This window comes from Canis lupus, chromosome 14, assembly GCF_003254725.2.
Source record: "Canis lupus dingo isolate Sandy chromosome 14, ASM325472v2, whole genome shotgun sequence".
In the NCBI taxonomy this organism is placed as follows: domain Eukaryota; kingdom Metazoa; phylum Chordata; class Mammalia; order Carnivora; family Canidae; genus Canis; species Canis lupus.
Genome location: NC_064256.1, coordinates 13,698,828 through 13,716,422, shown reverse-complemented (window position 1 = coordinate 13,716,422; position 17,595 = coordinate 13,698,828). Strand labels below are relative to the sequence as shown.

The following is a 17,595-nucleotide window of genomic DNA, read 5'->3' as shown; positions in this document are numbered from 1 at the left end:
TATAGTAACTATAATTGGGAAGGAGGATTTTTGGGAGGCCAAAATCAATAAATCAAGGAGGTAGAGGAGTGTCCTCTTTAGTCTTTTCCTATTTATGACCTGATCGAGTGCTTTGTAACTTGATCTTCACAACTAGAATATAAACTTCTGTAGGGCAGATACCTATTGTACATCTTTTTGTTGCCTACTAAATTAAACACTAATAATTTTAAAATAAAATAAAAATTGATCCCATTGGCTGATTTGTTAGAGTTTTCAGCTTATATACAATATAAGGATTTTAGCTTATATTTAATAATAATTTAATACATTTAAGCCTTTTGACAGTTTCGTACAAATCTTTTTGTTGGTATCTTTCTAATAGAGTGATGGCAGTTCCTGCCACAGTTATTTATTTTACCTGCTATGATCAATTATCTGCTCTTCTGAGATCAAAATTAGGAGAAAATGAAAGTCGTATACCAATTATTGCTGGAATTGTTGCCAGATGTAAGTAATAAACTTACTGTATTTTCATTTTGATTTTTGTTTAGAGCTTTTAAAATTTTGACAGATAATTTTGCATAAAATACAGAGTATTGGTACATTTTGCATTGTAGTTTGTACTAATTTGTTAATATCTACTCTGGAAGTCATATAGTATGTGCAATTGCCATCAGAATAAGATGGGATCAACCCATCCCTGTTGAATCCTGGACAGAGAGTTTAGGCTTTAGAATTTAGATTTTAGAGTGACAGTAGATGTTAAGTTGATGTCAAATTGATGGCTAAGTCATGAATCTTCTTCCTTATGGACTCCAGGATTCAGAGTTTATTTAATCGGAAGGAAAGGTGCCTCTGTGCAGAAAGATATTTTTCTCTGTGCTGTGGGGGTGAGCTTCATAGTAGTGTAATTGACATGTAGTATTTCTGGAGCTGCTCTTGAAAGAGTTGCAACCAGGGTACCGGGCTTGGCTCAGTTGGTGGAGCATGAGACTCTTGATCTTAGGGTTGTGAGTTTGAGCCCCACATTGGGTATAGAGATTACTTAAAAAAAAATCTTAAAAAGAAAAAAGAGTTGAAACCAGAAAGAGTAAGTTATATGAAAACAGGCTTTTAAGAAATACCTTTATTAAGGGAAAAAAAAATGTGCACCATTATGTTGGCATCATTAGATATTTGACTTTAAGATTTGCAGACATTTCAGAATAAAAAGTATATAAAATGCATGAAATATTTTTTGCATGTGTGTTTGCATAGTACATGGCTTTTTGTTTGTTTTCTTATATTTGCTTGTTGGTATTAGTTGGTGCAGTAACTGTGATAAGTCCATTAGAATTGATTAGAACCAAGATGCAATCTAAGAAGTTTTCTTCCAAAGAATTGCATCGATTTGTCAGCAAGAAAGTGTCTGAAGATGGTTGGATTTCCCTTTGGAAGGGCTGGGCTCCTACTATTCTTAGAGATGTACCATTCTCAGGTAGGATTTATCTTGGTATCTGCTAAATTTAGGTAGCATTGTCTTACGTATATATCACGTTTAAATTAAAAATAGTTTTACCACATGTGTATTATTGTTAAACAATATGTTACTTAGTTAACATGCTGTTACCTATTTTAAAGATTTTGAAAATGCTTATTTTACTCAAGAATCTTAAGATTTGTTTTTTTATGTGAAACTTTTTTCATTTTTACTCGTTTATGAGTAAACAAGTAAATGCTGTTGTGAACATTTTTAACAGACTTTTGGTGTACATGTACAAGAATTTCTCCAGTATTAGCTTTGCCAGTTCATATAAATATATATTTTTTAATTATTACATGTCAGATTCTTTTCTAAAGTGATTGTATAGATCAGTACACCTACCAGCTTCCTGTTCCTTCATTTCATACCCTCACCAGTACTTTTACTGTTAGAGTTCGTAAGTTTTGTTTAGTAATTTAAAGTGGTACCTCACTTATATTTTCTTGATTCTTAATGAAGTTGAGTATCATTTCATTGGCCATTCACTTATCTGTAATTGATTTGCAGTTAAGAACTGAGATAAATATTCAACTCTATTTCCCCATTATACATGAATGGTTATCCCAGCATCATTTATTCAGTAAACACACTTGCTCCAAGGATTTGATGTGTCACCTGTCACATCAAAGCTTCATGTATGCATGGATATCTTCCACTGGCTAGTTTGTCTAGGCCTGCACTAATGCTGCAATGTTGTCTAAATTACTAGTGCCTTATTAAGGTTACCTTATTTTCCCCCATAGAAATGTCATCTCTCTCTTATAATTCTTCTTTAAAGTGTCTCAGTAGAGTTTTAAATTTTTCTTCATAAATACTGTATTTTTTGGAGTTAGATTTATTTATAGTTATAACCACTTCCAACTTTAGTAGCTATTTTAAAAGCTCTATTAAAATAAAGATTTCAAGTCTTAGGCTGGTGCAGTGTTATAATTAATTTTTGTGTGTTAGATTATATTTAATATTCAGCTACTTTTAAAACTATTAATTTTACTTTGCTTATCTTGAATTTTCTGTATAGACAAATATGTAAATTATAACTACTTTGTTTCATTTTAAATCATTAGAGCTTTTATTTGGTTCTCTCTTACTGTGCTTTGTAGAACAGTTTTGAATAATAGCAATGATGTTGCATCCGTGTCATTTTTCTCATCCTAAAGGAAATAATTGTTGTTTCACCATTATTTTTGCTAAGGATTCTTTTTTTTTTTTTTTTTTAATGATAGTCAGAGAGAGAGAGAGAGAGAGAGAGGCAGAGACACAGACAGAGGGAGAAGCAGGCTCCATGCACTGGGAACCTGATGTGGGACTCGATCCCGGGTCTCCAGGATCGCGCCCTGGGCCAAAGACAGGCGCTAAACCGCTGCGTCACCCAGGGATCCCTTTGCTAAGGATTCTTGATGTATATTCTTTTTCTAGTTAAAGAAATTCTCTTTTATCCCCTAAGTTTTCAAGAAATTGCTTTGCTTTAAGTGAAAATGTATTGAATTTTGTGAAAGGCTTTTCCATCAATCTTAGATGATCCCATGGTTCTTTTAAAGTTGTGTTTGGCATTTAAAGAAATTATTACATTTTACTGCCTTTGCATTCTTCTAACAATAACCCCGTTTAGTCATAGTGTATGATCTTTTATGAAATACTTCGTTTGTTGTTGTTTTTTTTTCCTAAGAATTTTTATACCTGTGTTAATGAATGATATTGAACTATACCTGTCTTTCTCCTACTGTCCTTGTCAGGTTTTGGAATTAAAGTCCTACTTAACTATTATATAGGTGGGGTTTTATTTATAAGATTGCTAGAATATTTCTTAAGAATTTGGTTCCCTTTTTTTGCTTTTTTTTTTCAATCTTAACTAGTATGTGTGTCCAAGCAGAAAGTAAAGTGTGTCAGGGTCATATTTTCCCTTTTTCTTTAATATATAACCTTATATACTTAAGGTCCACATTTCACTTCTAAATTATGTATTCATTTCATTTTCTGTTTTTATAGCAATGTACTGGTACAACTATGAAGTTTTAAAGAAGTGGTTGTGTGCAAAATCTGGTCTATATGAACCAACATTTATGATCAACTTTACTTCAGGGGCATTGTCTGGTTCTGTAAGTTGATATTCTTTTGTTGTTAATATTCCAGAATAATAGGAATTGTCTTATTAAAATAGAATGAAAGATTATATAGCATTTCATATCTATTGAGATCAGATTTGGGCTGCACTGCTTTAAAAATTTTCTATCCTATTTTGAGGAAATAATTTATGTTTTTATTATATTACATTAGTTTTTCTGAAAAATTTTTGGTATGTTAGATCATTATAGTTATGATAATATCTTAATTAGTGCTTTATTATTTACCAAATACTTGCCAATTTGTTCATTAAATTAATGCCAATATATCTGGTTAGGTTATATTTAATGGAGTATCATTTTTGTGTAATCATATTGAACAGAAGTAATTTCATCCTCTGCTGCTAATTCCTATTTGTTTGAGAACATTTTGGCTAAGTATTTCTTAAAAGAATTTTAACAGAAAAAAAAAAGAATTTTAACAAAAATTACAGTCAGGAGGCGGGAATCTCAAATGACCATTTTTAGGAAGTAGAAAGTTCACTGTTCCATTCCTCCACATAATGTAAAGTTGTGTAGTGGTCTTTTATGCAGATTCATAGTATCATTATCTTGGCCACAGAGTTTTCTTATTTTCACATACTTACAAAATGAATTTGTGATGACCTAGAGTGAGATGCTGACCTTTTGGAACCAAATGAAAAGAGTACAGGAGCATAGTGAAGGGATGGAGACCTGCAGGAAAATACTAGAATAACTGTGCCAGAAAGCCTGGGCTAAGGAAGCGACTGTGATTGTGTTTGGAACTGAGATAGGAGTGTTCTTAGGTCTGGGGTCTGTCAGATTAACCCTGGGATTTTTAAGCCGATAGAGACAGAGAGCAGTTACTTTTTGAGTAATTTAAGTAGTTAAAAACCAGCATAATGTTTTCATTCTTCTTTATTTTTTTGAGGTGATTACATGTAACTTAATTATATTTCATTTATATCTTAATCCAGCATGAGTGAAAAGAACAGGTACTATTTATATTTGTAACAGTTGAATTACAAAACCAGTTTTGTACTTATAAATAATGCTTAATGTCTCTTTTAAAAAGTTGAATAATGTGGGGTGCCTGAGTGGCTTATTTGGTTAAGCATCTACATTTGGCTCAGGTCATGATCTTAGGGTCCTGGGATCAAGCCCTGTGTCAGGCTCCCTGCTCAGTGGGGTCTACTTCTCCCTCTCTCTGCACATGCTATCTGTCTCTCTCAAGTAAATAAAATTCTTTAAAAAAAATTGAATAGCTTCAGGATGTTGTACCAGCTTTCCAGTAATAGGAAGGAAAATTCTCTATTTCACTACTGCTTAAACACAGAAAATTTAATTAAAAATTTTTTTAATGATCTAGAAAGTATCATTGCCTTTTTACTGTTTTCAAATAAAAATTTACCTCTGCAACAGAAAAAACATCAGTGTGATGTTCAGGCTTTCTGTCACAAAACAGAATAGCAGCATCCTTTTAGAAAGTGTCAAAGGCTTATATATTAACATTTGTTAACTGCCTTTTGCTACTACATGCTAGATTGTGGAGAGGGAGGAATAATAACTGATTTTCACTTATGTGAGATTTCTTTTTCTTTTTGTATATTTTTTATTGGAGTTCGATTTGCCAACATATAGTATAAAACATATAGTATAACACCCAGTGCTCATCCTTTCAAGTGCCCTCCTCAGTGCCCGTCACCCAGTCACCCCATCCCCCTGCCCACGTCCTCTTCCACTACCCCTTGTTTATTTCCCAGAGTTAGGAGTCTCTCGTGTTTTGTCACCCTCTCTGATTTTTCCCACTTAATTTTCTCTCCTTTCCCCTATGATCCCTTTCACTATTTTTTATATTCCCCGAATGAATGAAACCACATGTTTGTCCTTCTCCTATTGACTTACTTCACTCAGCATAATACCCTCCAGTTCTACCCACGTTGAAGCAAATGGTGGGTATTTGTCGTTTCTAATGGCTGAGTAATATTCCATTCTATACATAAGCCACATCTTCTTTATCCATTCATCTTTCGATGGACACCGAGGCTCCTTCCACAGTTTGGCTATTGTGGACATTGATACTATAAACATTGGGGTGCAGGTGTCACGGTCTTTCACTGCATCTGTATCTTTGGGGTAAATCCCCAGCAGTGCTATTGTTGGGTCATAGGATAGCTCTATTTTTAACTCTTTGAGGAACCTCCACACAGTTTTCCAGAGTGGCTGTATGAGTTCACATTCCCACCAACAATACAAGAGGGTTCCCCTTTCTCCACATCCTCTCCAACATTTGTTGTTTCCTGTCTTGTTAATTTTCACTATTCTATGTGAGATCTTTAAAACTGATTTCAGTTCAGAAACTTTAAACAGCATTGTTGAGGTGAAATACAATGTGAATGATTTCAGGGAGCATTTTAGGAGCATACTATCAAATGTGAGCTGGGAAAAAAAAGTTTTTACTTTGCATGGCTGTTGTAGCAAATATTACGGGAATTTATTCTTTGAAAAAACCTTCCTTAATTAGGTCATTATGAAAATAATCATTGATTCATTTCAAGATTCTTCTTAAAGTGTGATATGTAAACTATTGTAACTATTTGGTATGTTGAAACCCATAAAGAAAAGGGTTTGCTTGTGTAAATTTAATTTTTTTATTCTAAGACATTTGTTGGAAATTTTAAAATGCTTACTACATAATCAAGAATTTCTGCTTTAAAATATGTATTATACCATCATGTGTAGTAAAGGAATAATAGGAAAATAATCAGAAATTGTGAATACTGGTTTTGGAGTCCCAGTGGTCAGTTGAGTTGTAAGTCTGACTCTACCACTAGTAGCTGTGAGACCTCAGGAGAGTAGGGGAACTTTTTTGAAACTAAATTATTTACTTCTGGATTTTGGGAGAAATACACAGGACATGTTATCTGTTTTAATAAAAACTTCTCTTTGAATATTTCTGATTTCATCTTGTTTCAGTTTAGTTATGATTTCCATTATTATCCTTAGGTAATATGCTACTTAATATAAAAATATTAAAAAAATTTTAAAGTGGGTTTAATTTTACATTTTGCTAGATTGCAGCTGTTGCAACTTTGCCATTTGATGTGGTAAAAACACAAAAGCAGACACAACTTTGGATATATGAAAGTCATAAAAGTAAGTTTAAATAATTTAAAGCATTTTCAAGACGCTATGATTATTTTTGTTTTTCTTTCCAGATTTTTTTTTCCTCTGCTGCTTTAACTGAAAGTTTACACTCCTAGTATGGAATGCTCAGAGAAAAAATACTCTCAACCCCCTCCAAAATTTAAGAAATTTAAAAATCTATATATATTTGCCTGCCATTAGTTAAGTCTCATACCTGCTAGATAGAAGACTACATACTATATAACCATTCTTTCAAATAAACCTAGACAATTTAGGGTGAAGGATAGGAAATTAATGGGAACCCTTTTTCTCTCGGTGTGTTTTGTTTCATTAGTGTGAGTATACATTTCATTCCTTTGCTTAATGTTTTTTTAGCTTCCCTTCCTTTTGGTATGTTTTTTTTTTCCTTCCTGTTATCTATTTTTACTTTTTTGTAACCTGTAATTTCTTCTAGAACAAAAGTGCACTCTTAGTTGCTTCCACTAGATTCCTTCTTTCATTATTTTCTATAGAAAGTGTGGCAAACTCATTGGAAATTATCTATTACAAAATTGTGTCATGTAAGCCTTGTGACTGATAAACATAATAATGTTAAGTAAACTGTTGTTACCCACCAGAATATTCTGCATACAAGTCTAATAGGTCTTATTATATTTAAAGAAACATTGTTTACAAATCTCTGAAACTGAATCTGGTGAATATTAGTGACTGCTCTGTCTTTAAGTCCAAAGTCCTAGTCCATTCTAATAATAGGAGTTAGCTAAGACCTGGGAAGTCAACAAAGATGAGAATCTCTACAGTTAAATTCTGATGCAAAGGTTTGAGAACCACTTACCTGGTTACGTAAATAACCTTTGGAGTCACCTGGGGTGCTTTTTCTTAAATCACATTAGTGAGAAATCTTAAATAAGCCTTGGGTCTTAATTTTACTTATCATTGATCACTTTTACCTGTTACTCTCCTTTAGCTATGAACTAGTTATATTTAGCAAGACATACTTCTGCAGACTGCACTTCTGATTTGAGTGATAAACAGCACATATTTTTTCTCATTTTTATCAGATCATCCCCACCAAAGAGGTAAATGCTCCCTTTAGAAGTGGCTTCCTCCACTCTAGCTCAGCTATACCAAATCCATTATCTCTAAGCAAAAAGGCAAATAAGTGTTATACGGAGAATGATGGAGAGTTCCTTGTAAGAATATGATCTCTGTATCAGTGCACTTAGACCATGTCTCCCATTCATTAATTGACCGCTGATTCGAGCGCACTATGCTGGTATATACAGAGAAGTGAGGCAGTATCCAAGTCCTCAGACAGCTCATAATGTAATGGAAAAGAAGCATATCAGGATGTAGTGAGTGCCAAATTTTATAACAGGGGTGACTTTTACCTCACTTAGGCATCCATCATTTAGTTAAAAAGAATTTAACCTTAACCTTCAGCTTTTTAAACCTGGCTCAGATCCACCTGTTTTCAACTGTTAAACTTCTTTTTTCTATGAATATATTAATTTTTTAAAAATGCTTCAATGGAAATTTTTAAACTATTAAAAAATGGTCGTATATGACAAATTTGTGAAGAGAAGTTTAATCTTAGTAGTAACGAAAACAATGCCAACCAGAAGGGCAGTGGAAGGACATTTTATATGCCCTGGGTCGTTCGGGAGGATATGGAGCAATGGAACTCTCATGCTAGGTGGGTAAGAGTCTAAGTTTGGAAAATAATCTGGCAATATCAAGAAAGGCCCTTTGATACTCACTGAAGAGTTTTTAGTTAGAACTAAGAGTTTTCAGTTTTAGTTTTTAGTTTGGTCCTTTGCCAAGGCCCAAAATAGTCCTTGGCAAGGAAATGGGTAAACAGTGATAATCCATCTAATGCAATACCATACAGCAATTACAATCAAACAGCTATACTTGCCAACATAGATCATTCTAAAAGCACATCATAAGTGTACAGTGTGATAGCATTTGTATAAAGTTTAAGACGATCAAAAGCAAGAGTATATATTCAGATGTAGTGAAAGTTTAGACACAAGCATGAGAAAGATAAAGGAAAAAAGAAAGACGAGAGAGTGGTTACCTCTGAAGAGAGAGGAGGAATACTGAGAGGAAATATAAGGGGCCTCTTCAGTTGTAACTAAAAGATACAGTTGCTCAGATTTGCTAAATGTGGATGGTAAGTGAGTTTATTTTCTTGTTGTCTCTACTTGAAATATGTAATAACCAAACAAGGTCTCCTTACAATATAAAAAGTGGCTTATCACCTCCAGGAATGGCTCTAGAGTGTTAGAACTTGAGGCAGGAGATACTTGGGAGATTCCATTAGAGCTCTACCAAGGCTCACCTTCAGTTGATAATGCTTTCTATCCATTCTTTTGCATTAATTGCACCCTGCTATTTAATAGGACCACTTTGGGGCTTGAATTCTACAAGTTCAGAAATACCTGGCTACTTGGCTTCTTTTCTTTCATTAGTTGTTTTCAAAATTTAAATGGAATAATTTAAACATGAAGAAGTTGCTGACTTGTAGTGTAAAATTTTTGTCATTGACTTTCTTTAGAAAGTTAAATTTCATTCACAAATACTTTGTTCTTAGTTTAAAAAATGTGTCCTTCCTGTTGGGTTGCTATAGTTGTTATATTTATACTTACAGTATTTATATTGATCATATAGCTTCCTGAATAAATCACAAAGCCTCACTTATCCTCAGACACTGCTATTTATAAACATGAGATTTGAGATAATGAGCCCCCCATTCCATTAAGTGGCAAAATTCTAAAAAGCCACTTTTGAAAGCTCTCTTTCTCCAACTTTTCCCTTTTTTCCCTGGGCATGCTTAGTAATACATACTTTCATCTTTCTTAATGACTCCAAGTTGTTATGCACGGTCACACTGACTATCTTAGAGTCTTATAATGCAGCTCTGAGCAGCTAATGAGGATAATATAGCAGAGTTTGCCCATCATCCAGCTGATCTCAAACCAAGACTTTGACAACTTCAGCACGTCATGTCAGTGCATACATGGTAGTATGCTTGCTTCTTAGATTCTTTTTTTACTTACTGCATCTAGTAATCTGTGGGCTAAGCCAGCTGCTTAGAATCATTGTGTAAAAGAAGGTAAGTAAACTTTGTGCATGGGTTGCTCATTCATAGCTGAATGTTTCAACCTTGGCAACATATATTTTTGTTGTTTTTTAAAAATAAATAGTTTTTTTACTGTCTGATATTTGAATGGTTGCAAATGAGACATTACTGTTATTTAAAGACTAGAGATGCCAAGTGAAGTGTGTGCTTTTATAACTGTGTACTTCTAGTGATTGTACAATTTGAAATACTTTTTATAAAGTTTTATAAAAATGCAGAATTTTATTTTTTAAAAAAAGGCTAAACCTGGAGGATACAAGACTGATATAATTGATAGCAAGACTGGCACACCTATTCAGAAAGGTTTTAATAAAGGCAGACCTCCCTAGAGAGAATGAGCTATTTTTTCAGAACCTCTTCTTAGAAAAAAGCATTTTTAAAAAATGTGTGCAATAAAAATTTAATGAAAAATAGTTATCAGGGCTTGTTTGGCTTTGGGAACCCCATGAAGATTTCTACACATCTTTTAAATTTTTCATTATGAAAGATTTTTAAAGCATGGAACAAAGTATAAAGGATACCACCCACCACCAAGCTTAAGAAACTTAATTCAGAAGAATCCATCTGTATATCCCTCCTTGATTATATCTAGTCCTATACACCTTTAACTTTAAATTTATGACCTTCTTCTAATTTTTCTTTTTAATGAATCCAACTGTTAAAAATAAGACGGGGTAAATTTTAGGTAAATCTGTTATAATGCAGTTACACATGCCCAAAGGTTGTAAACATTTTTATGTGTATTACTTGTGTTCAAAATTATTAAGTGGTAATTTATAATGTATCATTTGTTTAACATTTAGTTTCTATGCCTTTGCATATGTCAACCTGGGCTATCATGAAGAACATTGTTGCTAAGAATGGATTTGCAGGATTATTTACAGGTAAAATACTTGCTTTACCAGATTGTTAAATAAATGGTTACTTTTACTCTCAAATCTTTATCATCTTCCTAAATTAACTTTAAGCAGGAAATTATTGAAAACATTCCCTATTTATGAAAACAAACCACATTTATGATGTTGAAGCAAACATCTTTTCTGTAAGGAAAAGATTTACTATTAAAAAGACAAGATTTCTCTAAAAGTATCATGGAATTAAAGTGAGGGGATTGGAGGTAATTTGGCTTGTTCTTTGACACCAGTTTATGGCACAGTATGTGATACATCACTTCATTTAATCTGATCATTATCAGAATGAACTTTAAAAATTATATTATTTAAACATAAGGTAAGATTTATCCTGATTTTTTTTTTCTATTCTTTTTTCAGGCCTCATTCCCCGTTTAATTAAAATTGCTCCTGCTTGTGCCATTATGATCAGTACCTATGAATTTGGGAAGACTTTTTTCCAGACTCAAAATGCTCGAAGACAGCAATACTAGTGATGATATTTCAACTTGAAATAACAACCAAAGCCAAATAATAAGGTGGAGAGGTTAGGCAAGAACTCTTTCACCGTTATCTTAACATGATTTTATATATTTTACCTTATAATTTAAATGAGCAGTAATTTCTGCTTTGCCTATGAATTATAACCCTAATTTTAAAATAAATTTTGTTAACTTTTGAGATATTGAAAAAGATATTCCAGAAATCACAACCATTAAATGTTCATGTAAAGAAAAGAAAGATTATTCCTTAACACTGAAAGTGATAGTCTCTGAGAGTTTGATATTACAGGTTTTGGTGTAATGTCATTGGGAATGTGTCAGATATATCAGAATATTTTGAATTGTATGCTAATGAGGTAGAGTCTAGGAAAAAAAATGCCCAAGTCTTTTATACACACTTAAATCACGCACATAGATCTTTGAGTACTCTAACAAAGTAGGTAAATAGATGGCAGTCTTTAAACATTTGCATTTACCAAATTATTACTTTAATTGAAAGGCATTAGTTTTGTTTTTGTTTTTTTACCTCCTGTTGCTGTTTTAAGGCTTCATCATTATTAGGATTTCTTCGCCCAAAGGTACAGCTATTTTATCTTTATGAACCAGAATATAACTGTTTATGTGACAAAGATATTTTTGGTGACTAAAAGACTGTTTTATCTACTGTTTCCGCAAGAGAGGAGACTTTACTAATTATCTTAAATGTTTGGCACAGTGAATCTTGGTTGTGCAATGGAAAACCACATTATATTTAGAGTAGTAAAAATAATGTTAGTTTAGGAAGGGCCTCTGGTTTCAGCCATCTTAGATTTCGGTATCACTTTGTGGAGCTCTTGAGATCACTTGTATTTTCTTCTAACACGGAGATGATTATTATATTTTAAATTTTATTTATTCATGAGACACACAGAGAGAGAGAGAGAGGCAGAGACACAGGCAGAGGGAGAAGCAGGCTCCAAGCAGGGAGCCCGACACGGGACTCCATCCCGGGTCTCCGGGATCATGCCCTGGGCTGAAGGCAGCGCTAAACCGCTGGGCCACCTGGGCTGCCCTAACACTGAGATTATTAACACAAGCCACAAAATATTTCCAAAATGTTCCTTGATTTTACACATTTCATGTTAATATGCTACATCAAGAGACAAAAGAGGCAGCAGTGGCCTTGAAAGAAATAGCTTTTAGTCACTGAAGCTTATACCTGTAGGACTGAAACAATGGTATGATGGTGGGACAAAAACAATGTTCTCTTTTTTTGGTTTTGACTGATTTCCTCAGGAGCTATATCCTATAAGAAAAGCACTTTATTGCAGTCTGTGTGTATGCTATGAAAATGTGAATTATTTTTTCCCCCTAAAATAGGGTAATATAGTTAAGTTAAAGATCTTTGGTGTTGGTAGAGGAATTAATGTATTTTGTATTAAAGTAGAAAAGAATTTATATGTTTCATCAGAAATAAGCTATATAGGGTTTATATGTAATCTTTTGTGTTTACTTGATACTGTGTTGATTTACCTTAAGTTTGGCAACACACAGATCTATAAAATTCTATATATTTATAACTTAAATTTTCATTACAATGTTTTATGCTTTCTTAAAATTATCACTGTGCTGCGAGCTTAATATTTTCATATAAAATCATTGTTAATGCTATACTTTATATAAGAAAGTTTATCTTGAACACTGTTGTTTAACAGTATTAAATTTAAATTTACCTTTGTTTTGTTATGCTTCTCTTTGGTAGAAAAGAGAAACGTTTAAACTTATAATTATTAAGAAGCAGTCACATATTTCAACTTTATAGAAATAGAAGAAGGGAGATTCCAACTGCCCTTCCATCCCCAAAAATGGACTGCACTTACGGAAAATTCTTAGCATTTATGCCTAAAATAATAAACCAAATTCCGTAGTAGTTTTTCTACTACATATTACAGCCATTTATCTGGGTGAAAAGAAGGGTGAATTGAAACTTTCTCTATACTCAAGTGGTAAAGAAGCATTTATCCTTTATTTAAGCAAAACATATAGTAGCAACTGAAAAGCACTTGGCTAGAAATTATGTTTTCAGTGTTTCTGAAAGCAAATAGTCTAAATCTGTGTTAAATTTTCTAACATATACATTTACTTCCTTATGTGTGTGCACATTTTTTAAAAAGATAATCAAATATTACATGTTTGCCACCTTCCATATAATAGACATTTGATTTTTTTGAAAAAGTTGATAGGGAAGTTAAAATAAATTTTACTTTTAATTCTAGGAAACTATTTACTATGCTTATGTAGCCACATGACTCTTTTAAATTCCTCCCTCTTTCCAGAACATGAATTCCAGGGATATGGGAAAGTTCAGTGTATCACTTTTTCTTTTTTTTCCAAAGTGAATTTTTAAAATAAATTTTAACCTATCAATCATTCAGCATCTACTCAGATCTTTTATATGGTAGGCAGTATAAAAAGCACTAAAGATAAGAAGTGCTTCATTCAGATACTGTCACTGGCTACAAGGAGATGGCAAAGCTGTGATTGACTTGAGGTCTGCAAGGGGAGCAGTGGGAAGGCTGAGGAATTCTCCACAGAGTTGGGGGCAGAGAGGGAGTGTCAGGAAATGTTTCTAAGGTTAGGACAGGTGATTGAATTAAACATACCTGGAGGTGGGAGTTTCAATCAGTCAATGGAATTTAGTCCCAGAGGAAAAAAAAACAGGAAGGCAACAGGAAACCAAGTATTTTTGCCACAGCTCTAATAATTATAGAGTTGGGTCTGATGATTTTTTTTCCCCAAGACCAGCATTTTTTTTTAACTGAAAAGAAAATAGGGTAGCACAGTTTAGCACAGCACAGAAAACACCAAAATGTGTCACATGTAGTAAGGCTAAGTCTTATGTAGTGAATTTGGGTTTAGTTGGGTTTTAGAGAAATAATCTCCAGTATGGAAAATGAGGACATACAATAAGGATTGATTGGTTTGGACCAGAATAGACTTTGAAAAGGGACCATATTGACAATGATGTGATTTTATCTCCCTCTTCCTATCAGTTAAAAAGAACTGATGCTAAAAACAGAAGCTGCTTTGCTTCCAGAAGAACAAAGGAAACCAATATTTAAGAGCCCCGATGTTCAAAGCAGTCGTGTGACATTTCAGAGGTAATCCAGCTCATCTGTTGATCAAAATTGGAGATTTCACCTAACGATAGGAAGTTTTACAAAGAATTTCCATAAGTTGTAAATTTAAGACCCACTTTTAACCACTTGAAAACATGTGTGGAAATCTAATAAAGAGGACTTAAATAAAAAGTTTATATAATTTCATTTAATGCTGACATCATCTTGATGCCATCATAGGTTCTGAGAAGATGGTGATGTTTCCATTTTATAGGTGAGAAATCAAACATGGTTCTTACATAACTAGGTTAGCAACTACCAAAATTACTGCTGTATTGTACCACTTCGACAGATACTGTGTATTGTAAAGCAAGTCATGTTACTTTTTTAAAATAAAAGATATTTAATTTAATATCAGTTGAAATAAAGATTTCTCCAAAACCTTTTGTCATATTATTAGTATTTTAGGTGTTGAATAATACACATTTACCATACTTGCTAAAACAAAAAGGTCAGTGTACAACTTGAATCCAGTAACTTGTCTTGAACGAAAAAATAAAACCACTAATGCATGGTACAAAACATTTAATACACATGCAACAAGTATAGTACAAGGCAACAAAATACACATGGAAATATTAGCATATAATTCAGCATTCTGTTTTGGGTAGGGTGTGTAAACAATAAACACTACCACCTAAAATTAAAGATTGAGACATACATTGTTTCCTCATGCAAACATTAACTACATGTATAACTAACTAGTGTGAAATGAACTGTATAGAAACCTGAATTCACATTAGCAGATGAATTTTATACCAAGAGCTCCAAGAAAGGAGGAAAAGTCATGATCCTCAGATGTCATGTTTAAATCTGCATTTAGCAGCACATTAAGATGCACAAGTTACTGTATGCATTAGACAAATCTGAAAAATGTTATCAATTATGGAATCTTGATTTTCCCTTATAAAAATGTATGGACAAAATTTAACAATGATTTTTTTTTAATTACTGAGGAATAGTAATTATCAGTTGAGAGTGGATCATGGATGATAAAGCATTTTAAACATTCTGATCATTTTTTAGGAAAGCAGCAGTAGTGCTTAAGGCCAGCCTAAAAAATATTCTAGTTTCCCTCCTTAGCCATTTCTTATTCCCTCCTCCCTAGGTTTCCACTGTCCTTATTTTGTATTTTTCTTTCATCTTTGTGCCCATTAAAAATTGCTTTGGATACCCCACTCATAATAAGGTATACAGAATTAAGAGTACGTACCATTAAATGGTTAAAGAAACCATTTTTCAAGAATATTTGCATTTTTACAAGTGCTAAAGCCTTAAGCTAAAGGAATAAAGCTCTGAATATGTTCTGGTACATCTAGGACAACTTACTTTAACGGTTTCCAGGCCTCCTTTGTCCCTGAAATGACAGCATTTGAACTTTCATATAAGACTAGCCTTATTATCATTACCTTAAATTCCAAATTATGAGATTAGAGCTCTAAATATTGCACAGAACCACCACACTCCTACATTTCTAATACAAAGAATGATGTAACAAGTTCAGCTTGCCTCCTCTGAATAAAATAAATTGTTGTAGGGGAAACACTGTTTCTATATGTCCAAGCTAAGTTTGAATGCAGTATTTTATTAATAAACAAAAATAGCATATGAAGTCCCCATTAAGTATTGTGTCCTCTTCATGTAAACAATGTATAAAACTTCTTTGGCACAACTGATCGTGTTTTTCCTCATATTACTTACTATAGAAAATATACTTCATACATTTTGTCTTAATATGATGGGATTTTGATGGATGAACTATATAGTTCCAAAAACTGCAAAAAAAAAAAAATTTATAGCACTTAACTTTTTAAAAAACAAAACGATTTTTTTTTTTACTTGTAGAAGTGCAGGGATTTTTACATTAGTATCAATTTTTAACATTAACATGGCATGATTCATTGCTGCACATGAGGGAGAACAAAACAGCACTGTTTGTCAGACACACTGTTGACTATGGTGATACTCTACTGATCCTTACTTGAAGGTTCTCAAATCCTCAAATGAACTTTCCAACATCTGTTCTACATTTTTAAATGTTTCCAAATATTGAGGAATATTTGATATTTTTAACCTTTTAAAATCTTGGGGAAACAATTTATTCATTTTACCAAAATGGTTTGAAATACTTTCCCTATGACCCCAACAAATTTAGTAATGGCCTAAGACATAATTCCTACAAAATTTATAAAGTGTTAATGGAATGTTGATGCCAAATGATAACTGTTAAAGAAAAACCAAGTAAGCCACTATGAAATGAGCTGAGAACCTTTTCCTCATACTAAAAACCAGGCATTTAAACATCAGAACCTAGGAGGAAATTAATGAAAAATGGTCAGTTTTAGAAAATGTGATCAATGAATAAAATAGTAAAAGAAAATACTTAGCTTATGTCTCTAGAATAAAACCTTGAACTCAGTCTCTGGTGATTATGGTACATTTAAATATATGCAAATCAGCTGAATAATAAATATACATCACAATTTATAATGGATTATTAATTTAGAGGATATTTGAAAGTTTTTAAAGCCTGTTCATTTTTAAACTTCCTCAGTGACAAATATAAGAATCTTAAAATGGCAAGATCTTTTTCACTCAGAATGGCACATGTAATGGACTGAATTCTCTAATAGAAGCAATAGAATTCCAGACATGTGCCAGAACAATATAAAATTCCAAAGTTTTTCCCGGCAGTCAAACTTACGTAAATAGAACATTTGCAACATAAAAACTTTTGGCTTTTACATAAAATTTTTCAGGATGGAGTTAGGCCTGGACTCGTCATCTCTGTTGTGGGACTTGCAAGGTAGTCATTAGATTTGAGACTTGTTAGAGATTTGTAACTTGCCACTGATGTTAGAGACCCACAGAGACCGAGTAATGAGGGAGTATCTTCTTTACCTGGAAGTTAAGATAAAATAACAAATATTTAATTGCCCTTGAAGAATACCAAAAGATCCTATAAAACTAAAAACTTACAAAATACTGTAAACATACCTAATTACGTTTTTCTCTAGCTTCAGTGTTCCCTTCAAAAACCATTACCAGAGGATTACATGCGCTCCTCATAACAGTTCTAGATATGGAAGTCTGAGATACTGTGTTTTAGGACAAAAATAAAAACTACCTTTTTTTTTCAGAATATGTTCATGTTCAGTTAGTAAGGG

At 32.9% G+C, this 17,595-nt stretch overlaps 2 protein-coding genes across 23 annotated transcripts in view; one reads left to right on the top strand and one right to left on the bottom strand.

The window, feature by feature from the left end:
- Positions 1-14,809, top strand: part of SLC25A40 (solute carrier family 25 member 40) — a 50,593-nt gene extending 35,784 nt beyond the window's left edge. For 3 of the 9 annotated variants that reach the window (XM_025471493.3, XM_025471490.3, XM_049093530.1), the window contains 6 exons: positions 365-489; positions 1,286-1,459; positions 3,491-3,600; positions 6,660-6,741; positions 10,681-10,761; positions 11,149-14,809. In XM_025471493.3, the coding sequence (XP_025327278.1) occupies positions 365-489; positions 1,286-1,459; positions 3,491-3,600; positions 6,660-6,741; positions 10,681-10,761; positions 11,149-11,261 (685 nt within the window). In that variant the 3' untranslated portion in view covers positions 11,262-14,809. The remainder of the gene's footprint in view (positions 1-364; positions 490-1,285; positions 1,460-3,490; positions 3,601-6,659; positions 6,742-10,680; positions 10,762-11,148) is intronic. The other 6 variants (XR_003145701.3, XR_007401983.1, XR_003145699.3 and 3 more) reach the window with 6 other exon arrangements.
- Positions 14,810-14,938: 129 nt separating this feature from the next.
- RUNDC3B (RUN domain containing 3B) overlaps positions 14,939-17,595 on the bottom strand; it is a 167,450-nt gene continuing 164,793 nt past the window's right edge. For 9 of the 14 annotated variants that reach the window (XM_035698462.2, XM_049093522.1, XM_025471484.3 and 6 more), the window contains one exon: positions 14,939-17,329. In XM_035698462.2, the coding sequence (XP_035554355.2) occupies positions 17,184-17,329 (146 nt within the window). In that variant the 3' untranslated portion in view covers positions 14,939-17,183. The remainder of the gene's footprint in view (positions 17,330-17,595) is intronic. The other 5 variants (XM_049093527.1, XM_049093529.1, XM_049093524.1 and 2 more) reach the window with 3 other exon arrangements.